This window comes from Megalopta genalis, chromosome 3 (assembly GCF_051020955.1).
Source record: "Megalopta genalis isolate 19385.01 chromosome 3, iyMegGena1_principal, whole genome shotgun sequence".
NCBI classification, from domain to species: domain Eukaryota; kingdom Metazoa; phylum Arthropoda; class Insecta; order Hymenoptera; family Halictidae; genus Megalopta; species Megalopta genalis.
In genome coordinates this window covers 10,544,669-10,569,800 of record NC_135015.1, presented here as the reverse complement: position 1 = coordinate 10,569,800, position 25,132 = coordinate 10,544,669, and the positions used below count along the sequence as shown (strand labels likewise).

General features: G+C 37.6%; 3 protein-coding genes across 6 annotated transcripts; 2 read left to right on the top strand and 1 right to left on the bottom strand.

The window, feature by feature from the left end:
* Positions 1 to 134: 134 nt before the first annotated feature.
* LOC143259132 (uncharacterized) lies at positions 135 to 2,031 on the bottom strand. Of its 2 annotated transcripts, XM_076520019.1 has the most exons (3): positions 1,936 to 2,031; positions 523 to 1,768; positions 135 to 444 (listed from the first exon to the last, which is right to left on the bottom strand). In XM_076520019.1, the coding sequence occupies exons 2-3, from the start codon at positions 1,665 to 1,667 to the stop codon at positions 315 to 317; spliced, it is 1,275 nt and encodes a 424-aa protein (XP_076376134.1). In that variant the 5' UTR covers positions 1,668 to 1,768; positions 1,936 to 2,031; the 3' UTR covers positions 135 to 314. The 2 variants fall into 2 exon arrangements, with proteins under 2 accessions (XP_076376134.1, XP_076376133.1); XM_076520018.1 differs by lacking the exon at positions 1,936 to 2,031 and having other exon boundaries at positions 523 to 1,929.
* Positions 2,032 to 2,330: 299 nt separating this feature from the next.
* LOC143259128 (fructose-bisphosphate aldolase) lies at positions 2,331 to 6,205 on the top strand. The gene is made up of 6 exons (XM_076519998.1): positions 2,331 to 2,478; positions 3,449 to 3,661; positions 4,115 to 4,431; positions 5,348 to 5,570; positions 5,718 to 5,897; positions 5,981 to 6,205. Exons 1-6 carry the CDS (start codon positions 2,440 to 2,442, stop codon positions 6,119 to 6,121), a joined length of 1,113 nt encoding a protein of 370 aa, XP_076376113.1. The 5' UTR covers positions 2,331 to 2,439; the 3' UTR covers positions 6,122 to 6,205.
* Positions 6,206 to 7,060: 855 nt separating this feature from the next.
* Positions 7,061 to 24,917, top strand: Ald1 (fructose-bisphosphate aldolase). 3 transcript variants are annotated; one of them, XM_076519999.1, is made up of 6 exons: positions 7,061 to 7,218; positions 21,948 to 22,157; positions 22,340 to 22,783; positions 22,965 to 23,318; positions 23,635 to 23,766; positions 23,904 to 24,917. In XM_076519999.1, exons 2-5 carry the CDS (start codon positions 21,951 to 21,953, stop codon positions 23,728 to 23,730), a joined length of 1,101 nt encoding a protein of 366 aa, XP_076376114.1. In that variant the 5' UTR covers positions 7,061 to 7,218; positions 21,948 to 21,950; the 3' UTR covers positions 23,731 to 23,766; positions 23,904 to 24,917. The 3 variants fall into 3 exon arrangements, with proteins under 3 accessions (XP_076376114.1, XP_076376116.1, XP_076376115.1); XM_076520000.1 differs by lacking the exon at positions 7,061 to 7,218 and adding an exon at positions 17,478 to 17,982; XM_076520001.1 differs by lacking the exon at positions 23,635 to 23,766.
* The last annotated feature ends 215 nt before the right edge of the window (positions 24,918 to 25,132 follow it).

Here is a 25,132-nt window from a genome sequence, read left to right as displayed (position 1 = left end):
TTAACAAAAAAATTTCGTACATTGTATTGAATATTAATAATGAAATACAAGAGCTCTGTATTAGATCTGTATAAAACTGACTTAGTGTCTAAATTGATTTCATTGCTAATAATATTGTAACATTTGAATACCAATTATAGACTGCTATGTAAATGTAATGTATTTAACATTACATTGTAGATAAGTTTTATTAATGTACAACATAAGTATTTTCTTTGAGATATTATAAAACATATTGTCATACTGGATTTTAACACTGATGATAAAGTAACTACTATGTAGGGGTATTATTTTAGTATACATAGAAAAATAGTTCAGAAAACATTGGTTTTTAAGCGTGCCTGGAAATATTCTCCATCTCCTTTAGTTGCTTGCTTATTTATTTCTTTGTGACGTTCTCTGCTCACTATTTCTTCAAGTATTTCTCCATCGCCTTTTACTAACCTGTAAAAATATGAAATTTCTTGACTGCTATTTATAATAGATCAATGTAAATGTAGACGTTCTTCATCTTTGTATTACCTATATCTTCCAGTTTCTTCATCGTATACTTTACGTATTATGTTTTGTTTTTTTTCCCATTCTTCTTTTGTCATTGGTGCCATTGTTCTTGATTTCTCTATTTCTTGTGAAATGTCTTTAGAAACATTGTCCTTACATTTGTCAGTATTGCGAGTCTTCTTTTTAGAAGACGATTTCTTTAGCTTCTTTTTCAACTTTTTCTTCATCCTTTTCTTCTTCTTACGTTTCTTCATAACTTTCTTCAATTTCTTAGCTTTCCTTTTAGCTTTCTTACGTTTCCTCTCATCTTCAGATGTATTTGAACTGCTACTGCTATCGCTACTACTGCTGCTACTACTACTAGAGCTACTGCTACTACTATCGCTACTGGTACTACTAACACTTGTAGAACTTGAAGATGACAAGGACCTTCTCCTTTTAGATTTTTTATGAGTAGAGTGATCAGTCTTTTCTTCTAAATCTTCTTCTTCCTTTTTCTTATCTTTTCCTTTTGAATATGACTCATCCACATTACCTTTCCTTTGTTCTACTTTATCAGTGTTAGGACGTTTTATATGTCTTTCTTTTGAATTACTTTCTCTTGAATATTCACTGGAATCCTTCACATCTCTCTGATAGTCATAGTTCTGACTGCTCCTACTTCTAGACCTATTATATGGTGGTCTTCTAATATTATGATTTGAAAATCGATTATTCCTCCTTTCATTATTATATTTATGATATTGTGAATTATTATGCAGTCTACTTCTATCATAAAACCCAGAGTGCTTGTAAGGACGGTGATGGTACACACGTTTCCAATTATCTAAATACCCACTGCGTCCTTTATAATATCCTCTACTTTCCCTCACATTTGGTCTGTATAAACGCATTCCATTTTCATATCTTTTATCCCACTTGTTGCTCTTTTTGTCTTTGTCATTGCAGTGTTTAGCTTCACGACTAGAACCACTAGAAGAACTCGAACTGCTTGAGCTACTTCTATGTTTCGATTTTTTTCTTTTATCTTTACTGCATGCGTTGCGCCTGGATTTCTTAACTTCAGAATTGTCACTTTCTGAGGACACTGATTGCCTTCTGTCCTTTTCCTCCTTATTCTTAACACATTGGTCTGAACGTAAATCATTTTTATCTCTGTTACTCATTATAATTTTTTTTTATCTTTCTAAGCTACATAAATCTAACTGAGATACAATCCTTGTGTCTTTTATCTTGTATTTACCGCTAAGTCGCATCGGTAGATAACCTTTAATAAAACGAAAAATTTCTTAGTCGAATATGTTCTTGTTCGGAATGAGAGATTACAATCGTTCATAGATGGATACGTTAATGATAAAATATCACCAAATATTTCACAAAATTTGTGCACTATCAGTGTTCGGATACATATTACTGGCACATAACTACACTAACCTTGATTTAGCAAATTACAACTAAGTAACTTCCTGATCGATTTCCATTTCAAAAAGTAGTCGAAAATTAAGGCAACCTCTCATGGTGAGATTACACGTAAGGAATGGCTATAGGGTCTTTTATGATAATTTTTCAACCGTTGGTAGTCGTTTACTAGAAACAGCGCCTTAAGTATGTGAATATTAAATTAAAATAGTATACATATGTACTCTTTCTTTCCGGAATATTTTAATAATTTTCTCTCCGATATTTTTACATCGATCAATTTATACAGGATCTTATATAATTATGTGAAAAAATAATTCTCTTTAAATGGATTGTTGTTTTATTTTAAGTTTTATAAGAAGTGTCCTATTATTGTATCATTAATAAAATTTCAATTGTTTTATAATGTATGCCAGCCATAAATTTTTCTATTAAAATTTCTTATAAAAACATGTTTAAATAATCATCAGATTTTTAAATTTATTAGTATCGCTTTTATGCGTTAAAGTAAGAAAAATTATGAAGCGGATTGGCGACAAATGTTCTTGCAAGGAAAAAGTAATTTATGAACCTTTATATTATATAAGTACATTATTTTATGTAAATCACTAATTATTAAAATAACCAAGTTTAGGATTTATATAGTAGTTTTATGTGTTTTTAATAGGGAAATCCGGGAAATATTAAAATTCGAGAAATAAATTTTCAAGCATATAATTTAATAAAGATCGCATTTTATTTTTAATATGTATGTACATGTATGTATACTAAAATAGCATCTTCTTAATTTCGAAATGGTAAATTATTCTGTGAAAATACGAAATCATATAAACAAATGCAATTGGTTTATAAGATTTTGCATTATATTTGTAATGTAGACCATTTAAGTAGTACGTACATTTCAACTGTTACACTACAATTCTAATATAAATAGCAATGTACACAATTATAATTATTATTTAATTATATAAAATAAAAAAAATGAATTAATTCGTTATATAATATTTTCATTTAATTTTACTTATAGACAAAAATAGGAATCAAAATTATTCATTGACTCGAGTTATAAAGATATTTATTTGATAGTCGAAAGATTCGATTACTATTCGACATCAAAAATCTCGACCGCATGCCAGCAGTGTTTGTTGGCCTTTGTAACTTTATTCAGAATTTAAAATTAAACATCAATTTATTGCAGCCATTCCTAAGCATATTTTCTTTATTGCAATTATATACATACGTATGTCCAACTTTTCAATTGTTACAGCAGGCAAAAATATGTTATTAGCTTAATAATTGGTGTAAATTGGTGTAAATTAAATTTGCTAGATAAAATAATAAAGTATCATAGTTACAATATTATGATTACAAATGTAGTATGGATATTTATAGCATATTAAATAATATATTGTACAATATACTTATAATTGTTAGGTAGTAAAGTTAGCTGTCTGAAATTAAATTTCCATTTTTTTTAGACATTTTCAAAGTGATAAATCACTAATGTTTCTTCTTAAATAACGTACAGTTATTGTCGCCGGTAACAAAATATGGGGAATTGAATCCGGCTCTGTGCGCTGAGTTGCGAAAAATTGTGGATACACTCCTTGTTTGTGGAAAAGGGATAATGGCTTGCGACGAATCTCCGACGAGCTTGAGTGAGCGATTCGAAGAGCTTAATATCGAAAATTCGGAAACTCAACGCCGTGATTATCGTCAGATGTTGTTTACCGCCGATGAGGTCATTATACAACATAATGTCTTATAGACGCATACTGGTTAACAAATTAGTAATCTGTACTCATTTTTTGAACGACGTAAACGGTCTTCTTAATTTGCCTTGGTTCTCCATTTTCAAAAAATTAATTCACAAAATTATTATGAATCTTTGTATCGCTTTAACACTTCTCCATTGCGTCAATTTAACACCAAGGCAAAAATTAAGTTTAAGACGTTTAAAGTTATTTTGATCCTATTTACAAACATGTTTTCCTAGGTACATACATGTAGTTGCTTGGCAACAGGGACACGATTTCTTGGAATATTATTTGGCGTACGCCATTCCGAAAACTAATACATATATGTATTTGTGAATAGTTTAACATATTTTACTAATACAATCACGCTTGTATTAGTATTACTGTGCAGTGTAAAAGAAATCTGATTCGTAGGTGTTTGCACTTTTTGGTCACAGTCTCAACTAACAAAATACATAAGCGGTGTTATTCTGCATAACGAGACAGTTTACCAAAAAACATCGGATGGCATTAGTTTCGTCGAATTGTTGCAACAAAGGAACATCTTACCAGGTGTGAAGGTCGATGCTGGGTTGGTTGATCTGTTCGGCACTCAGGGAGAAAAGACTACAGAAGGATTAGACAATTTGCAAGAGAGATGCATTCAATACAAGCGGGACGGTTGCCACTTCACGAAATGGAGATGCGTATATACGATCTCTGAGAACACACCAAGTCAGTTGGTTATGGATACCAATGCAAACGTTCTCGCAAGGTTCGTTTAAACAAAAAGAAAGTGCAGAGCCCTTTACATTTAATTGTTCGTGACATTATGCAATTCTTCTATGCAATATAATTAATTTCCATCTACATATATACATATTATTAATTAATCGTTCCTTACGATGCCAATAATATTTGCTGATTTATTTCTTCTATATGTTGTGTCATTTATCATGCCCATTTCTGAAAAAAGCAGCTATTTTATCTGCTAAGTTTCGATTACGTGGATACGTAAACTTATTCAGAGCTTTGATCTTGACGGCATATGCTAAAACCAATGAAATCAACGAGACAGTTTATCACGGTATAATTAAAGAAATAAAAGATCTATTCCGATGTGTTATAATAAAAGAAAAACATTTGTAATTTAATGGTCTCCGCTTTTTTACATATTATATATTTGTTCGATAGTATAATTACACCTCAATGTCTGGAACTTTTGTCATTTATACCACTTATATTTATATGAAATCACTGCAGTAGTCGTTATCCAGTTTATATAAAAATGATTTGACGTATTATATCTATGTTCAACAATTTATCATTCGTTGTAAGTTGTATCATTATAAGGAAAAACATAACGAACTGAATCATACAGTTGATAAATACAGTAATGACGCCTAGACCTCTGATATCTGTTAAAACGGTCGATTATTAATCACCATCCAACCACGATTTTTCTTATCAACATGATCATACCATCTATGTTAATGACACCTTTGGGGACTCTTTCGATTTCAATTTCAATTTAAACTTTCCGAAGCATTTCGTATTACGTACACAGCACGTAACTGCAAACTGTAACTAACGTTACAGTGCGCTTTCTCCTGTACATTTAATATGACAAATTTTCGTATGCAACCCGTAGATTCATGGCTAATGCACGTAAATTACATTTCTTTCTCAAGATATGCCACTATATGTCAGAGTGCACGATTGGTACCTATTATAGAACCAGAAATATTAAGTGTAGGTGACTACGGAATAAATAAAGCATTGGAGGTACACGAAGAAGTTATGTCCATTTTATTTCGAGCCCTAAACGAGCACCATGTTTATCTTGAGGGCACGATTCTAAAACCAGCGATGGTTCTGTCGGGAATTAAGAATACCGCTAATTGCACATCGCAGGTAAAATAGTAGGACAATTTATTAAATGCCTTGGTTTAATAATTTATATAAGATTAATTTACGTTCTGAGAGTATTTCTGTTCACAGATGTGCGTTGTAAAATGAAATTATTATTATTTAATTATTATCTTAAACATTTGTTTACAGATAATTGCCGAAAGCACATTAACAGGTCTGCAGAGAACAGTGCCACCAGCAGTTCCAGGGATCATATTTCTTAGCGGCGGACAATCGGAGACAGAAGCCGTGACGAATTTGAATACTATTTGCGCTTATGATGGGAAAAAGCCCTGGAAACTCAGTTTTTGTTTTGGTCGTGCAATACAAGTAGGATTGATCATCCTACATTCGGTAAAAATATATGTAGTATGCTGTGCTTTATTTTCGATATCTCTATCTTTTTCACGAAGAACGCAGCCATGAAGGCTTGGAAGGGCCTGCCAGAGAACGTGGAAGAAGCTCAAGCAGTTCTACTGGAGAGGGCACGCCTTTGCTCTGAGGCGTCTTTGGGAAAATTGGAAACAAATGGAATGTGCACGAAAAAGAGTTAAGATTCACAATAATGTATTAATTCGTTTCAAACGACTTTATTTACTATACGAATTGCAATAAAACGATTTCCTTATTCTATTAAAGATATCACCTCAAATTGCATCATGCGATTTTCATTTACTATTTTCCATCAATTTTTTTTAAAGCTATGGGTACAAAGTACGAAGTAACTTTCAACGTTAACACAAAGCGACTTTTGCGAGTGTGTGTTATCAGTGAATTTGCCTGATAAAGATAGGGTCAGATTGGGCGGTCAAGAAGGTATACATGTTTCATCATATTAACGGGTGTTTCGACCGTAACAGTGAAAAGCACCGTCAATCGTTTCGGCGAATGTCGTGCAAGGTGCCCTTGATTGACCTCTAACACAGTGGTTCTCAGTGTGAGACGTCACATTGGCATCTTCTTTATCATACGCGGAGTTTGTTCCACTAGTGGTCGATATGTCGTCAGTGGATCCCCACCGCGACTAGGTTCTCCCGTCTTTCTCGGTTTTATGAACCTGATCACTAGCACGTGCGCTGCTAGTGTCATAACAATTGATCTTCATATTCTATACGTGATCAATTTCTTAATTCAAATTTCGGCAATAATATAATAGTGAAATCATATATGTGTTCATAACAACGCGGCATTACTTAGCATTTTTATTAAAGATAATTATAGGATATAAAGTCTGGTCGATTGAATGACACTCCGATTAACAAGGTTCGTTCGATTATTGATGTGGTCTAATTCTAAAGTTGCTTGAAGTAGAATATAAATTCATAAAGAATACGCGAATTTTTTTGCACATTACTACTGTTTCGCTTATGTATTCTGTTTCACTATCTTTGAATGTTCAGTTCTCGAATACATCCGGTGTTCGTTGGTCTTATGACTCATGATCATAAACCTAACATATCTTTCGGTCAGAGTGACCCGAGAATATAGTTGAGCACCTCCACGAGGAGGAAAGAGGGCGCCTGCGCGAGTTCCATTCTGGTTTAGACTTTGAAACGGACAAACAGCAGAAATTTACCTCAGTCGCTTTCAAACCAGCGAGTAGTACGACGTGTTTTGATACGAGTGTTAAGCCAGAGTTCATCGATATTAGGTAAGTTATGTTTGTGCATGGTTTTGACTGATAAGTTCGTTCTGGATTGAAAGGAAAAGTGCCATGTGTTTCTACAAACTTTATCGATCTGTCTGTGTGGCAAAATCAATGTGAAATGCTGTTAGAAGTATTTGACCTACACTGAAGTTCGACCTTGACTGACATTTGGACGACACCCATTCTATTTCCTGTGCTTTAAATTGTGTAACTTCGGCACTAGCGTCGCTTCAAGAATATCTTCTTTAATATAATAACTCACAAATACAACCGCACAACGAGGAACACATTTTTGTCTTATACGTTGTACTTTCGTACGACTGGGGTCAAATTCATGCGTACATAAACGTTTTATTTTAATGCTAATTTTAAAAGTTTTACGATCGGTTATTATTCGCGGATTTGAATCAATTTTAGATTCTCAATAAATTATCTGTCAGGTAACGTCGATGTTTTCGTTGAAATAATATGGTCACTAAAAATCGAAAAACGGAGTAAATAATCTGTTCAAAGCTTTTAACACACTTATATGTGACGTTAAAAGAATCTATGTTTGTCTAATAATTTTCAACACATGATTCGTTAATACAAATCTTCAAGCAGCAATGTGTAGCAGGAAATCATTCCTTGACCATTGATATCTGAACATAGATATTAATATTGTCGAAGAATATTTAATCCGATGGATATGGAAACCTAAGTTCTTCTGAATCAAGTTATCATTATAACCTCTAACTGATAACACTTATCTGTCATAACAATAGAAATATTTCATTGTATTATTAAAATCGGAGTCCTTTTCGTAGGTTTGTGAATGGAGTTATCAAAATTACAAAAAATTATACGAGTCATTGAAAGGTTATGTGTATACGGGGGTTGATTAAGAACTAGTTGTAAGAGTAATTCTCTTCGTTTAAACTCGTTAAAAACGTTTATTACATACAATTACGACCACGATTTAAATCAAAACGCTCGCTAGAACATTCAGTTCTCAAACCACGTGTCACCGCTTCTATTGCGTTTGATTTTTCGACATCTATTTTGAACAGTTTCTTTCAATGACAACGGTTTAATTTAGGCAGTGTAATAGCAACAATCGATAGTGCAATCGGTGGTAACTTTTAAGGTAGATCGAATTAGATCAGTTGTTGCAGGCATGGCTCAAACGTAGCAAGAGCTTACGCAATCGACATAAGGACCGTTATGCTTCGTCTACATGGTTGGGATCATTTTAACTTATGAACGTGTGTCGTTTGTGCGAGAGAAACGTGTGATGGCGCACGTAGACTGGTGGATCGGGATTCATCCGAAATCTACGCACACAAATACAGTCGTGTGCACACATGACAATCCCCCCTCCCCAACGTTCCGTCACACATTCCGTCGTCTCATAAAAATGAATAAAGCTTTGGCGAAGCACCAAATCCCAATTTAATTTTAAATACGTGTTCCACGCTCTTTTTTTATTGTTCGTTTCCATTTGTGCGTCCGCCATTTTCTAAGGTTCTCATATGAAATTTTGATTGTATTTTTTTCTGTTAATGATTATGCTACTGTTTTTTTTAAAGCGTTCATTTGAGATTAGTATTTAAAGGATGCAAGACAGAATATTCTGTGTAGTTATATTGCAAGTTACGTTGGCAGTTAAACAACTTTCACTTACCAAATTATTACCGTCTTTCGTAATGCACAATTTTACAAGAAAATCATTCACCGTGAAGTGTTTGTATAACTATTTTAATATGATTACAAACCGCAGATGTTACTTTCATTCAATATATTGATTACTATAATATACCATTTCCGTAAAATAACCCTTTCAGCTTCGTATCATTAAGTTGATGTGAATTAAACATTTTATAATGAACTAATGCAGAATTATATTAAGAAAATATAGTAATTTCGAGTGAAAATCATGAAGCAACTCAGTACACTTTGAGACATTTTTTCCTAGGGAATTTATTAGCAATGTCCAAAAAGATAATATAATACAATCGTACTCTTAAGATGTTATAAAAGACAGAGCAATAAACGCTGTAAGATACTAGTAATAAACTGAGAAGTAATTTATAAAAATAGAATAAGAATTAAAAGTATAAGTAAATCCCTGTAATAAAATTTATTGCTTAATTACGGGGTTGTATACATTCAAGATTACGTTTATCATTTATCACATCGTTCCCTCCGGAAAATAATTTACTCAGCAAGTACGGTAAAGTAAAGTAAAATTGTGAACAAAAGATTCAGGGAATGAATTATACTAGTTTCATTTTTTCAAAACCCTTATTCTCTTTGCATTCATCTATTTTCCAATAGGACGGATTTTATAAAAAAAACCCTATACATTTTCACTTATTGCACCTCAATTTTCATACTCTGAATTCTCTGATCATGACTTTAAGAACACTATTTTGGACTTTAAAATTGACTAATACGCATTATTATTGTAACTTTACAATATTTGAGATAGAACGATTTAAAGTATTTGAAAATCAGTCGTGGATCGATAGGAGACACGTGTCTCATTGTTTTCAGATAACGTTTGACGATAGTATCACGCACTTTGTCACTTTCCCATTGAACTTTGTCGCAAATTCGAATCTTCTCGCAAATTACTTATCCGGCAAACATTCACCGACTTTACATCTTGCCGACTGCATTGCGTATAACGATATTCACCCAGCTGATTTCGCCAATTGTCACCGCTAGGTGCGCTCTGCCGTGACATTTGTTTCCGCTGAAAAGCATGGACTAGATAGAAAAGGCATCATGGCGCATGCGTGTTAACATTATTGCCCACCGCGCTGATTGTCAAATTAGAATTATACAGCTAGTAATTGCCAAGCGCATATATTTGTGATAAAATTCTAAAGAGACATTTGACACTCGTTGACATGATTCACGCTGAAAATTTATTGGTTTTATGTGCAAATTTAAGATATCGTATCGTTGGTTGTGTATTCTGTGAGAGACGTAACAAGAAATAGCATATTCCCCTCTACACAAAATGATGTTCTACGGTGCGAACCTAGCGCCACGGCATTCACGCGTAACATGTAATGCTAGTTACCGACTCATTTGAATATTTTACTTTTAAAATTTCTGTACAACTTCAATTACTTTCCGTTACATTAACGACCTTCGAGAAATTTGAAATTTGTATAATTTTTTTTCCAGATGATTTTCTAATGAGATATAGTACTATAAATACAAAATTATGAGATTTTAGGTTCCATTAATTATTTTATTTATTCATAATAAACAATCCAAATGTGCTTTTGTTACTATTATTACTAATAAGCGTATTTTAAATGAAAGTTTACACGTTTCTTAACAGAAATATGTAAATTTTAAGAGCAGTTCCCTGCAGTTTCCAATTTTATTTAAACTTTTATATTTCTTTTATATTACTTTTATATTTATATTTCCATGTTTAGATTTAGAATTAGAGTTGGATGCATTATAGGTATACTATACGTATAATAATAATAATTTATATTTTGCTAGTCAAATTAGAATGAAAATAGTTACTAGAACCGATTTTTTTTCATACAAGTGAGAATACAACAACAAGTATGCTGTTACAAACAAAAATATTGTAATTGAGTTCTGTGATAAAAAGGAACAATTTATGTACAACAAATGAATATTGAATTTTAGTTTTGTCTTTCATTTAATAATTTAGATTTGTATTAGAAATAAGTCGATATAGAAATATTTTCTATTTTGGCCACAAATTACCACTTTCTGAACCACTGTGTAGTTGCGATCTGCAAAAACAATTGCTAAGGCAATTGTTTCACGTCTTCACCTACGGTCTGTTCGATGGTTTTTCAACCTTTTTGGCACTCTTTCGAAACTACTTTTTATTTGCCCTTCGAGTGAATTATCTTTATTATCAAAACTTCCAAGCGCGTATAAATTTTTGATATTAGAAAGTTTGATTGGAAAATGATAAGACTTGAAAGTTTTCTAGATTGTCTTAGCAGTTACGTTAGGAAACTGCAGTCTACAGCATAATGCGACCCTGTTGTCCCTTTGAAGTGTCATTAAAAGTTAGTGCAACGGTTGGAGCATCCTCTTTGTTTATTTTTACCGGTACCATGATAATTTGACCCTTTCGATGCAACAGCTAACTACAGGGGCTTGTTACCAGCGGACGTTGCAATCAGGCTACTATGGTAGAGTGATGTTTCGTACGTTGTATAGCGTTCAAATTCTGTTTCGGTATCCAAGAAAGTCACTGAGGAATCGACAGAACTCGATCAAGAACACATGAAGACAATGAAAAACAAGAGAACATTGATTATTTCTGTTCATAGTTGTATTATTTCTGTAAATATGATGTGTTTGTAATATTGTATATGCTTGAGTGAGTTGTACTCACAATCACTTTCGAAATGAGAAGTGAACTTATCAGTATTATTTTAAACACGTTTATAGATAACAAATTTACAAATATGACACGTAGCTTCGATGACAAATTTCATGAATTTTCGGAGGTAAGGGTGCGCGTCTGCGCAAGCACTTGATACGTTAAGGGCCACTTTCATATATTGACCGACACGAGAAGGTGCGTACGGTCTGCTGGAAGGGCATGCATGTGTGAGTGTATGTGGCTAGGTAATATGGTTAACTGTAGAGATCACTAGTCATGAAAGGGTGTAATGGAATTTCCTCTCTCATGTTATGCAAAACATTTCCTTTAAACATTAGCAGTCGAACCAGTTTGAACAATTTTTTAAATTGTACTCTTAATCATTTATACTAATAATTTAACCATATAATATCTATAATATCTACTTATTTTTACTGCTACTGTTATTTCAGATACTTCAAGAATGTTCAAACAATACATATGCTAACGAGAAACATTTTTATATATTTGTATATGTATTCAAGTAATTTATTAAATTAATTCTAGACAAACTAGACCGTAAAAAAGTGTAAGCATATATTGTTTGTAGCATCATGTTCATAAAACTAGTACTTCATTTCATACCCCTAAGTACCGTCAGCGCATAAAAGGTTAATCAATCGATGAACTGTTTCTCGATCGCTTTTCCTTGCACGAGAAAAACCCAACATATCCACGTTTATATCGTTCGTGGAATATACGCGAAGATTTTTGTCGTATATTCGGGCTAATTTTAAAATCAGCGCAATAGTCTTCAAATATCGTTCATCAGAAATAATTCATGTGTGATCTAGTATTCATCAGGCAGACATTGCTGAAATAAACGTTCTTAAAATACCTTTAAAATTTTAATCTGTACTTTCAGATGTTTCGCAATTCTATTGCATTTGCCTGTACAATGATCGCTGGCTGTTTCAGTTAGATTCATGTGAGAATTGGCGAACAGAAAAGCATTGTGTTTCAGTTTATTCCTGCTAGATTTCCCACTGAGGTAATGGTTTTGTATGATTATTAGTAGGTTGAGAGAGGATTCATTGTGCACTCGTAGTAGTGTATCTGTACACTTATTCTTTAACAACAATAAACAGTATCTTGTACATTTGAACAGAAGAAACTTTCTATACTAGATTTTTGTTTAGAGCTACAATAAATTCTCCCTAATTGACGCTCAGATTGTATACAAAAATGGACAATTTGGGAAGAGGAGCTACGGTTATTCGAACCTTCTGGCCTGTTTGTATAGTTATTGACAATCGGTAACTATAAATAACTTTGTAACTTGTGACTTCTCCTCTTTCCAAATTGTCCTTTTTTTTCCTCTATCTGTCAAAATTGGAATCTGCTTAAAGACCCGCAGTCTGCTTACTAGTCATAACATACAGAATGCCACTTGTTTCAATCGTTTAAATGGGGCAATTTCGTGAAAAAAAAGACTTGGAAAACCAGGCGGACTTAGGCGTCATACCCGTCACGTCTCTTTGATGCAGCACGACCCCTTTTTACGTTTGGAAAGATTTCACGCTACGAGAACCTTTATGAGCACGGGAGTTCACGTAATAATAGATAGAAACGCAACTGCATAAAGAATCTCACAGGCCGGAGCAAATATTCCGTAGCTGATATTCCGTGGCTGACGCTTCGCGGCTGATATTCCGCAGCGATAGATTCCTAACAGCGCCCTGCGTCTTGGCGGAAATTTTTCGCATTCGATGAGAACAAATACATAAATCGACACGTAGATTATACTGTTACGAGTTCTATGACGCGAAATGTGGTAATGCAATGTATTTTTATTTTTCTGACACGCAATGTTATCGAATACGAGAGCAAACAAATTGAGAAGAGATAATGAACGGAATATTTATGACGCGCGCGGATAAGAACAAGGGGCCACACACTTGACTTTTTTCGGAATACATGTTAGAGATATAAAAGGAGTTTCTGGTAGTCCATTGCACATGGAATTAGTATTATAGGTTTGTGAACTTAATGATTTATCGTTTAGAAAAAGTGCAAAGAAGACGAAAATTTTATAATTTGCACACCGTCGTAAGAACGGCAACGAAACGATTCTTTTATGCTAGAATATCATCCATTGCGGTTCAGAAATAACAGATTTGTGTTTATCGACGATCTATTGAGCACATCGCATGTTATTTTTTAGTAATATGAATGTTTCATTGCGAATCATTTTGGATGAAAATATACCGATAGCACGGAAAGCAAAGATATCGGAGAATTTGGGGTCAGTGAATTCTAATTGATAACGTGATAGCAATGTATAAGGGGGCACTCATCTCAAATCGAGATTGCATGTTTTTGCCGTATTTACCATGCTCCTCCTTGGCAAACAAGCATATCGTGTCGCGATAACTTGAAAGATAATGTTTGCACATACTCGTATACATTACGCCATCAATCATTTGTGATATATTGGAAAGTGTGGTGCCTCGCTTGGGGTCGGGTCTAGATTAGGTAACATTAGACCGTAACGGTAGCGTGTTGCAGCAATAAATCCGCTATAGTACACGCTTGTTCTTCTCTACAGAAGCTGCGGATAACTTTGCGGAAACCAGACAAAAATGTTTTGCGTCAAGAACGGTCATTTTTGCGAACGATTCTCATTATATTTTTAACGTTGCATTATTTAAAATATTCAATTGTTTCCCTCCACACTCGTCGGGCAAGCGAGAAACGCGCGGATTCCATTGTTCGAGGTTTCGTTGCAAAAAGGTTCATGTGCATATTGTTGTATCGTTCGAACTGCAACGCCTCATATTTCGGTACACCGTTACAGGCAGACACAATCGATATCTATACGAGAAGAAGACCAACCAAAAATTGTATTCAGTCGTTCGAGCATGTCTGGCGAATCGCTAAAATCAATTCTCTTAGAAACGAAGGTCACTGCGAAAAAGAATGTGTGTCACTGTTTCGTGCTTCTTTTGCAATCGAAGAAAATTACTTGCACATGATACCGCGGCATTGCTTCGTGAATAACTTCGCGTTTTGTTCGAAAAATAAATTTCGTTACTATTCGGAGATGCAGAAACAATGTCTGACGATGTGTACAGTACAGTTTCGTTTACTTAGAAAATGTGAGCCTGGTAAATCGATGAGTGTATCTTCTAGACTGAACGCAATGACAAAAGCGTATAGAGTATGCTGACGTTTCATGAATAGACGGATATTGTATTTAGTGTTCGTGCGATGAATTCCACGTTTCGTATGTGTTTGTAATACGACCACTCTTGTCGAGTAACATGGAACTAATTTTAATATTGCAGCCGTACGAGGTGCAATAATATTCTAGCTATCTGCCCACACGTGCTGCTATTTCAGTCTACTTTCTCCGTGTTATAACTAGACCAACCGCGTAATATTGTTGCTAGGTAAAGATAACTCAGTGTACCTGGACAAAAACGTATTTCGTACGAAACAAACGTACATATTTCTCGAGGTATTTCTTCTCAATCGGTCGATTTGATCTCGACTTTTCATTCAGGCCCTCAAAAGTTCAAGAATTCTCACGGAAAAATACTTTAAAATCGGTTTGAGATAACCCTTTAATCACTTCGGATTTTCTAATGACCGGCCGACTCGGCTGTCGAAGCAAATATCCCATATTTATAGGAATAGAGCAGTGTCCTAGGAGGTTCTCGCTTCAAGAAATTCCCAAGCACGCCGGCTTCTTGTAGAGAAACTTCTTCATCATTTACACAACTAAAAAGCTTTTGTCCGCGCGCGTAACGACAACGAATTTCTTTCGAAAGTGCTGTTTCTCATGTGTTTCCCTTTAGGTGACGCGCCAACCGTATCCAACTGCATACACAGGGGAATAGTCCCCGCATTGTTCGGAGAGATCTGTCACTTTAGTAGTTCGCAACTTTCGCCTTGGGATCGTGAATTGAAATCATACGTTCCTCAATCTCGAATTAATAATGTCGCTTATCGTTGGAAAACCGTCGTCGAGACGGTCAGTTGCAGCTGGATCGCCAAATCTTCAAGCAGAATACAAACGTCGCGCACGAGTTGCCCGCAGGATCGTCGTTCGAACGCGAAGACTGAAAAATTGTGAGATTCGGATCGTTCTAGACCGGAGGTTACAGGCTGAACGATTCCCTTCCAGCGAACGAAAACTTCTGCATGATGCCCCTTGCCACACGTTGTGCTGCGCACGATGGCTAGGTTTGCTTTAATGCAGTTCGCGCAGACTGCAGCAAGTAGTTGTAACGCCATCCCCGTAATTTTATACGAATTGAAATTACCAACTTAGCACAACTTCTGTCACTACTTCCCGCGCGATGCCATAACTTCATCCGGCTAACGAGTTAGTTGAATGTTCTATTAATTTCTCGCGTCGTGTTCGAGCTCTTTGAGTTGTTTTCGAAGTTCGTCGATCCCCCGTAGCCACTCCGATGATCGCTGTCCTTCTCGCAGACAGAAACGAGCGGCTGAAATACGAGAAACGGCGAACACTTCGGAGGAATTGAACAATTCGTTGCTTATCGTACCCTTTTAAATATCGTACGATCGATGCATTTCTATTCGAAAGTCCGAGACAACGGAAGCGGGCGATGGTTAAATTTACGTACCGCGGTGAATATACCAGCGTTCTCGAGCATTCGTCCACGCGAAAAGCCGCGGCTCGGAGAAGGAACGTTACTGTTATATCTATATTCTTAGAACGAATGACATGACATTCTGCTATCGTGTCCCGAGGAAAATGGCACGTTGCAGAGGCACCGTTACCACTTGTCCGCAAGACCTACAAACGAAACTTATCTGAAAGGACAGAGACTCGAAGTCGTCCTCGACTATATAGCCGCAACTGTCCAACAACCCGCCCACCGATACGAAGAAGTACGGTTTTGCATCATTTCACGCAATCGCTGCGATAAAGTTTGCTCTGAACGATGGAACGGCAGGGGTCACGGCGATAGCGTCATAGTTTACGGGCCGATTATTTATCAACGACCGACCGGAAAAGGTTGGCCCGTGTCTGCTCGTACGGCGATCACCGAAACCGTTCGTTCTCACGCACGGAGGATACCGAATTTCCGTGGATCCGTCACGACGGTTAGCTCGGGGACCGCGAGCCCCGATCTCTCGCGTCCTCCGCGCGGCGAGGTTCCCCGATGGCGTGCTGCGTCAAGGATAGAGGAACAGCAACCCTGGGGCTGGAAGGGTGCGAGAGCACGGGTCTCACGGAATCTTGCGAATGGCGTTGCCGATGTCTCAGGTCATGGATTCAGGGTGCGCAGGGGGATAATACAGGCGTAGCCTCGAGAACGTCTGCGCGTGCTGCATTGCGGCTAGCCCACTCCCTTGTTCGGTGCTGTATGGGCGACAAGCCGCGGGACGAACGAGGACGCGAACGGTTCGAGGGTGCGACCGAGAGAGACCGGGGTGCGCGTTGGCGCTGGGCGGAGAAAGAAGGGTGCCCCGTCGGGGGAAAGAGAGACCGAAAACTAGAAAGGGATGGGCGTAGAAAAGGAGGTGGTGCTCGTCAGAGCGAGCGAGAGACGCGGATTGCAGAGGGAGGGTCAGTGGCCAGGGAACAGAGAAGGGGAACGAGAATGAAGCTGGGTGAAAGAAGGATACAGTGATACGTGGCGAAAGAGGAGAGACGACCGAGGCAGGATAGAGCCCGGTACCAGGAGAAGGGGTCAGGGAGAGATAGAGGGAGAGAGATCACCCTGTGTACATGGCTCCCTGTATGTGTGTGTGTGTGTGTGTGTGTACCAACTACCCCCCTGTTTTGCAGTTACGACACTGCACTGCAGCCAGGTACCCCTGCCGCCTCTACCAGGACGGGGTAGACTGGTCGGATAAAGCCAGTCGTCATCTCGTGCTCGTACGAGACACGTTTCCTCTCCGACTCTCTCTCTTCTCTACCGCCCCGGGCTCCGATTTCTCAACAGCAAACTCAGTCAAAATGTAGTCGAAACGCAACCGGGGTCCTCTCGGCTGGGGCCCGTTCACCAACTATGCAGCCGAGAACGTTCTGTCTCCAACGATCGGTTTACTTTCCCGTTTTCGGTCTTTTATCTCTCTATTTCTTGTATCGGTATCGTCGGTGGTACACGGTGTAATTATCGCCCGCGAACGTGTAAATGATATTGGTTTCCACGACCGACGTTTAGCGGACTGACTAACTCCGAGGAACGTGTTATTGTCGTTATTATTATTATTGTTATTATTATTACAAATTATTATTATCATAATTATCGACGTTCTTGCATTACATTTATTATCGTTGTACATACGTGTGTCGTAACCGGGAGTCGCGAGATCGGAAGGCACGATTTTACACGATCACCGGACGCACTGGATCGGTCGCCGGAAAGGTAAGATACGTAGGTCGCAAAGTAGATGATCATTCTCTCTCTCTCTCTCTTTCTCTCTTTCTCTCTGTCTAGAAGCTTTCCTCCTTTGGTATATTGCTTCTTGCATGCGCTCCATTCCCAACAGCGTGCGATACTTCTGCTCCGCCTGCGAGCGACTTTTTCCATCTGCTTTTCAGAGGGATGGCGATGGACCGGTGGCGTTCAGGTCGCCGCAAAGTTGTTCACTCAAAATGATTCCTTTATCAGGCTCTATCCAGAAATTTCGCATCTCAGCGGCATATTTTCTCATAGCTATGTTCGTTCTGTAAAAATCGATGTTCCGTATCAATTTAATCCGTTATTTTTGCCGTAACTATCGTCGACACGTCGTTGTCGTTATTGTATTTCATGAACGTATGTCCTGCAAGTTTTTCGTTCGAAACAAAAATGCTTGATAAAAGGTTAGCCGAGTTGCTAGTTCTCCACCGTTTTATCGATTTTAATTTCCCTAGCCGCGAGATTCGCGTCTCTCATTCTTTCTCTCTCTCTCTCTCCCTCTCTCTTTCTCCCCTTCTCTCTCTCTCTCTCTCTCTCTCTTTCTCTCGTTTTCTGAATATCGAACGTACGACAGCAGAGCTATCTCCAGAAAGGGAAGTCCTTTTCTTGGACCGCGGACCTTGAGAATGTCGTTGAAGGGTCACTCCCATGGTGCCCGTTGGTAGGAAGTCTTCATCCGCTTTCGATTTCTCCACTCCTCTCGCGCTGCGGCGTTTTCACGGTGCGTCTAACAATGAACTTGTATTTTTATCGATGCGTAATTCGCTGCGGGCCCCGATAAAACGAAGGGAAATCGATTCGCGATACTGTCAGTTGCATCGCAACGCTGTAACAACGATTTCCCACACGCATCCGTAGGCAGCAGCGAAGAAGCCTCGTTCCGTTTGTTTCATCGATCTCTGCAGCTTTCCTTCGCAGCGCTTATTTTACAACAGGCGGGACGTCGATCGGTAAACAAATTTGAAATAACAAGTAATAACTGCGCAAGTTAGATTAATCTGTCGCGCTGATAATAACGAAAGTAAGACTAATTCGCACCGATCTGTAGAAAGTCGTATCTTTCTTAACAGCTGATAATTCGAAGGAAAGCCAGAGGAAGCACACGGTTTGAAAAAGGAATTTAAAATACAGCAGGGACTCCCTTATCCGAACATTTATTTTTACGATACTCTGATATCCAAACGTTCTATTTATGTAAAAATTTCATTCAGTATGTACGAAAGAGCCTCTACTGTAATATTTAATCTCAACGAACTAATAAATTACTCGAATGCAGGATCATCGTCTTCATTACACAAATGAAGTAATTTATTGCGTCGATGGGTTCTCGTTAAAATAATTTTACCAATCACGGTGCCGAATATCGAAACACGACTACGTGCGAACATATTGAAAATAAATACTCGAGCAGAGGAGTATTTGGACTCAGAAATTCTTGTTTGCGTTCTCTTGGTGAAGTTCGTTCGCTCGAAATGCTTGGCTGCGTGCTCTGGATGGGGGGGTCAAACGATTGGATATTTGAAGACGATTGATCGCTCGCGGACGTCGGAGATTTGAAAGCCGCGTTATTAATGGAGATGGTCTCGACGAAATCGTGTTTGAGTTCGTTTCTATCGGATATCTTTTCTCTTGTTCGCATAACATTTCCATTGAAATACAACGAAAAAAATGACTGCCGAAATTCTCGATTGTGCTTGATCATTTTTGCGCAGTGTCATTGCGGTGTGAATCGCAGTAATATTCAAGGTTCGATAAACGCTCAATCAGCAAGTCTTCGCATGCTCGAGTAGTTCAAGTATTTAATCAGCGACCAAGTGATCCAAGAATTTCAAGTACTCGAGTACATTCGAGCGTGTTCTGTCTTTCGAAACGTCGGGCTGTATTTCCGAGTTTGAACATCGTTCGAAATTATTCGAGCCTTCCATGCCCACACGAGCGTGTGTTTCAACGTGTTTGAACACGTTTGAACTCGCTTACCGAAAGATCGTTTGCTTGCTCCATCAAGATTTCTATAATTCCTTATCAAAGTAACGCGCATTCGCGAAAGCTTCTTAACGTTACGAAAACGTTTCGCGTACTTTTACACGAGATTGGGACGAATGTTACTAAATTAAAGTTATTCCACACGAAAAAATGTGCTATTTAGTTACACCATTTTTCGTTACATTACTTTTAGTTCGGTAACTTTTTACACTTTTTGTTCAAACTTGTTTTCCAGTGGGGTAGCAGAGTAAAAGGTCGGCGAGGCTAATTAACTTCTTTGTATCAAAGAGTTCAAAATTTTGCGCTTGCTACTTTGAACATTCGTAATTAGTAGTATTTGCTCTAGCGTAGGTAGTCGTGTGTGCATCCTTGTATTTAAGTGGTCCTGCAATTAATATCGGAGCCTTCGGATACCTTAATTACCAGTTAGTCATTGATGCCGCTGCATATCATTAGTCACCTTTGAACCACTTTGTGGAAGATTCATGGCTTTTGTGGCTACGCACGTTGAATGACAATCTGCTTTACTGCTCGGGCGACAAAACACGATCGAATATGACAGCAAATGTGAATAATAATTGTTGCTGGAATTTTGTTTAAAAATTGTCGACGCTGTTCGCGTAATATTCGTTTATCCAATATAATTATGTCACAGAAGTTTCTCACGCTTGTTACATTTATGTCTTTCTTTTAACTTAACAAGTAATTGGGGTTAATTAACGATGCGAACTTGTTAATATTTAATGGGTACAAGAACTCTTTGCTTGTAATAAATAAGTGATGGTGTAGCGTAGCGCTTTATTAATGTTGTTTCCTGAAGATAAAGAGTAGATAGTGTAGAACTTTTATTTTTCGCGAATCAATTTCATTATCGCGCGATTACGGTCAAGATAGCCGATCGAGTTTTGCTGTCAAACCTTTTCATCCGCTGTCTACCTGTTCGTGGAATTCGATAATTACACTGCTGCGTCGAACGTTATTTCAATTACCATCGCAAACGTATCGAGATCTCCGCAAGTTCATAAATTCATGAATTATCGGCCCAAGTATTTACATTTTCGTAAATTATAGCAGATTCGAGAATTCTATCAAAACTCCGCAAGAAGCAAGTCGGAGTAATTATTTATAAGCAATTACAAACTGGATCAATCGGCTAGATTGTAACGAGTTTCGCGGCTTAACATACAACGCAGTTATCAATGATGTACGGCAAAACCAGCGATCCTCGCGTTCCGTTATACATGAATATAGCGACGTGTTAGTTTGATATCCGATTGATGAGAGAAACGAAGCTAAGGAAATAGGTCAAACTAATATTTTCTTTTTATGAAATATTGACGTCGGTGAGCGATTGGCTGTGAAAATCAATTGTATCGCGGAAGTTTTAATTAGTATTTGATAGTCTGTCGGCGCGTTGCCTTGAATGTCCGACACGCGTTAAAATATCCTGCAAAAATAAAATAAATTATATGACAACAAGATAACAATATTTTACAATTGTAACTATCTTTAAAGATTATATTCTGCAAGAAGTAGACCGCTGTAATCGTATCCCAGATATTAATATCCGTGAAGAGAGGATCATAAACTTTTTATTGATCTCCATTCGCTTAATATGGTTACATGAATTCCAATACATACTCCGAAGTTAAAAGTCTTCGATTTATTACTTTTTCAACTACTTTATCATCCTAAGAGACACTGCTGAACCAGGTCAAAGCTTTATAAAGCTTTTCCTAAAGAATAGTGACACGACTCATCGTGATTCATTACTACAATTAACTGATCAAATCTTTTCGACTTTTAATGACCAAAAGTTCAACACAAAATTGCGATTTAATTATTGGCACTTTCCGAGTAAAATTTACGACGAATTTTCGACGATTTGTATACTTTTTTTCCTTTGTAGTGAACACGGTAATTGATAGTTTTAATGTTTTCGACAGAAAATGGTTGCCGAAAAGTACGATAAGGCCGACCCCGAGCTGAAGAAGGAGCTGAAACAGATCGCTCAACAAATTGTAGCACCTGGAAAGGGAATCCTTGCTGCGGATGAGTCGACGGCAACGATCGGCAAACGTCTGAAGGATATCAACGTTGAGAATAATGAAGAAAATCGTAAAGCGTATAGACAACTTCTCTTCACCACAGCAAAGGTACCATTTGAATCATTTCTTTCTCCAGCGATCCGTGATCGTGATATGATCATTAATTTATGTAATTAAAAATTGAAGTGCCGCAGCACTTCAATTATACAGAGTTTCCAATTAATTTGCGGTTTCTACTACTACCGTTGTACGGTGATCCGAGGCTTTAATAAGTCATTGTTTTTTTAAAGGATGTCATCAGTCAACATATCTCCGGCGTGATTCTGTTCCACGAGACTCTGTACCAGAAGGCCGATGATGGAACAGCTTTCGTCGAGCTCTTGAAACAACGTAACATCTTGCCCGGCATCAAAGTCGACAAGGGTGTCGTTCCCCTCTTCGGCACCAACGACGAGTGCACGACGCAAGGTCTCGATGACCTTCAGGCTCGCTGCATCCAGTACAAGAAGGACGGCTGCCACTTCGCCAAGTGGAGGTGCGTGCTGAAGATCAAGAAGGACACCCCGAGCAAGTTGGCGATCTTGGAGAACGCTAACGTCCTGGCTCGCTACGCTTCCATCTGCCAGAGCGCCAGGATTGTACCTATTGTCGAACCAGAAATTTTGCCTGATGGCGATCACGATCTTGCCCGATGCCAACAAGTTACGGAGGAAGTTTTGTCCGCTGTCTACAAGGTGAGCAATTGCGATCATTGTTTGATCACATTCGAATAGATTCTTCAGGCTTTAATCAATAAAAGCACCAAGTTTGGAAGTATAATGTTGAATAAGGGTTTCTTCAGAAAAATGTTTAAAAATTGTTTTATAGTCACAGCGTTCCACTAAGAAGACGTTTTAACGTTATCATACTTTCCAGGCACTGGCTGATCATCACGTATATCTTGAGGGAACCCTCCTGAAGCCCAACATGGTAACACCAGGTCAAAGTTGTCCAACTAAGGCAACTCCTCAGGAGATTGCTGCAGCCACAGTCACTGCTTTGTTGCGCACTGTACCACCAGCAGTGCCTGGTATTACGTTCCTCAGCGGCGGGCAATCCGAAGAAGAAGCGTCTGTGAACTTGGACGCCATCAACAAGTTCCCGGTCCAGAAACCTTGGGCACTGACCTTCAGTTACGGTCGCGCACTCCAGGCATCTGTGCTCCGCGCATGGGCAGGCAAGAAAGATCAAATCGGCGCCGGCCAGGATGAACTTATCAAGAGAGCCAAGGTAACTTAGTCGAAGCTACGATGAAATCTCAAATTCTATTGCTGTGTTTTTCTATTTTCTCACTTTACGTATTTTACCGCAATCTTCATGTGTGGCCTTTGATTTTCAGCAGATTAGATATTCTATGTTAAGCTTGCCTAATTCAAATCTTTGTATCCTAACACGCGAGCCTTTTTATCTCATCTAATTTTCATGTCTATGTAAATAAGTTTTTTTATTCATATCTCCTTTTTTTACAGTAGCCTATTCTAATTTTTGTTATCTATCACTTTTATCTGTTTCTTTTTGCATGTGTATACACTGTGTGCTTGTTTAGGCAAATACAGCAGCTAGTCAAGGCAAATATGTTCCTGGCAGTATTGTGAGCCTAGCTGCCAATACTTCTCTCTATGTGAAAACTCACACCTACTAAATTCTTTTTTTTCTTTCTATGAGACATGTTACCGTAGTAAGTATTTGTTTCTTTTTCTTGTACAACCTGTAAATAACAATGATATGCATGCTTATTAATTTTTCTCTTACTTACTATTACCGTTACCGCTATCAGGTGACATACGATTCTAATGCAAATGTTGCTTTTTGTAGGCCAACAGCGAATCGGCGCTCGGCAAATATGCCGGCGGTGTGTTGGGAGCAGCCGGTGATGCTGCACTTTTCGTCGCGAACCACGCGTACTAAAACCTAATCCGTAGAACATCGATAAGGATTTGTGTTAGACTATAGATCGTTCGCCGAACATCATCAACATCGATTACTTGCTGTTGGCATGGAAGTATTTGTCATTAATAGAGAGAAGATTCAGAACGAACGCAGAAATTCTTCAAACTGTTTGAAACCGAAGCGCGCATTCTTTCCTCACGATTTTAATGTTTAACGCGGTACCAGGAACACGAAACGAAATCGAGCGAATTTTAACCTTATGCGGTCATTTGAATTTCCACGTGACACGAATTTTTAACGACATACAAGAAGAACGAGAAACACAAGATACATTCGGGAATCATGTTACATCGATTGATGGTGTCGTTGACCACTTTCACCCTACTTATCAATTCCGATTTTGTTTTGGAACTAAGAAAAACGGCGGAGAGATGTCTGTTTTATCGCAATGTTGTTCGTTCGGAGTTAACTCTAGAACAAAAGTGGAAGACACTATTTGCAAGGAATCTCTGAAAATCTGAAAGGGGGAGAGCGTGGTCAACATGCTTAGCACTCGAGCTTATCGGCCGAAATTGATCGAACCGTTTGATTTTGATCGTGTGCAGTTTTCGCGACATTCGAATTACACACGCGTTATTATTATATTATGTAACACTACGATAAAAAACAGATATATATTATATATATTGTCAATGTCGTTATGATATTCTACGTGTATAAAAAAGTAAGAAAAATTAAAAAACAAAGTAAAATCATATTAAATGTTGTTTGTTAGCGAATGAGTCGAATATTATAAAATCGTAATATTACGTCATCTACTTATATAATATGTGTATCTTATATAGGTATTTAAGTAACGTATTGAAAAGTATCTCGTACATCGATGTTATATCTAATATTTTCAATGCAATCTCGGTCCCAAATACACTGTGGAGGGTATTCAATGAGTTGTTTATTTTCATCCCAATTACCTATAACAGAGCACAAAAGTTTCCATATATGGATTTTCGGTGCGCCAACCTTGTGCACTGATGCAGCAGCACAAATTCCAAGGTTTTCGTTCTACCAAGACGTTACCTGTAATATAAATTTCCCTTTTTCTAATGCCAATAAAAATGCACGTTCAAAATTGAATAGGGATTCTACAAACTTGT

Coding starts and splice junctions, on each gene's coding strand:
- LOC143259128 (XM_076519998.1), top strand. CDS start 2,440: ATGAAGCGGATTGGCGACAAATGTTCTTGCAAGGAAAAA. Junction 2,479..3,448: donor AATGTTCTTGCAAGGAAAAA/GTAATTTATGAA, acceptor AATAACGTACAG/TTATTGTCGCCGGTAACAAA. Junction 4,432..5,347: donor AATGCAAACGTTCTCGCAAG/GTTCGTTTAAAC, acceptor TTCTTTCTCAAG/ATATGCCACTATATGTCAGA.
- Ald1 (XM_076519999.1), top strand. CDS start 21,951: ATGGTTGCCGAAAAGTACGATAAGGCCGACCCCGAGCTGAAGAAGGAG. Junction 22,784..22,964: donor TTTTGTCCGCTGTCTACAAG/GTGAGCAATTGC, acceptor CATACTTTCCAG/GCACTGGCTGATCATCACGT. Junction 23,319..23,634: donor AACTTATCAAGAGAGCCAAG/GTAACTTAGTCG, acceptor GTGCTTGTTTAG/GCAAATACAGCAGCTAGTCA.
- LOC143259132 (XM_076520019.1), bottom strand. CDS start 1,667: ATGAGTAACAGAGATAAAAATGATTTACGTTCAGACCAATGTGTTAAG. Junction 445..522: donor GAAGAAACTGGAAGATATAG/GTAATACAAAGA, acceptor ATATTTTTACAG/GTTAGTAAAAGGCGATGGAG.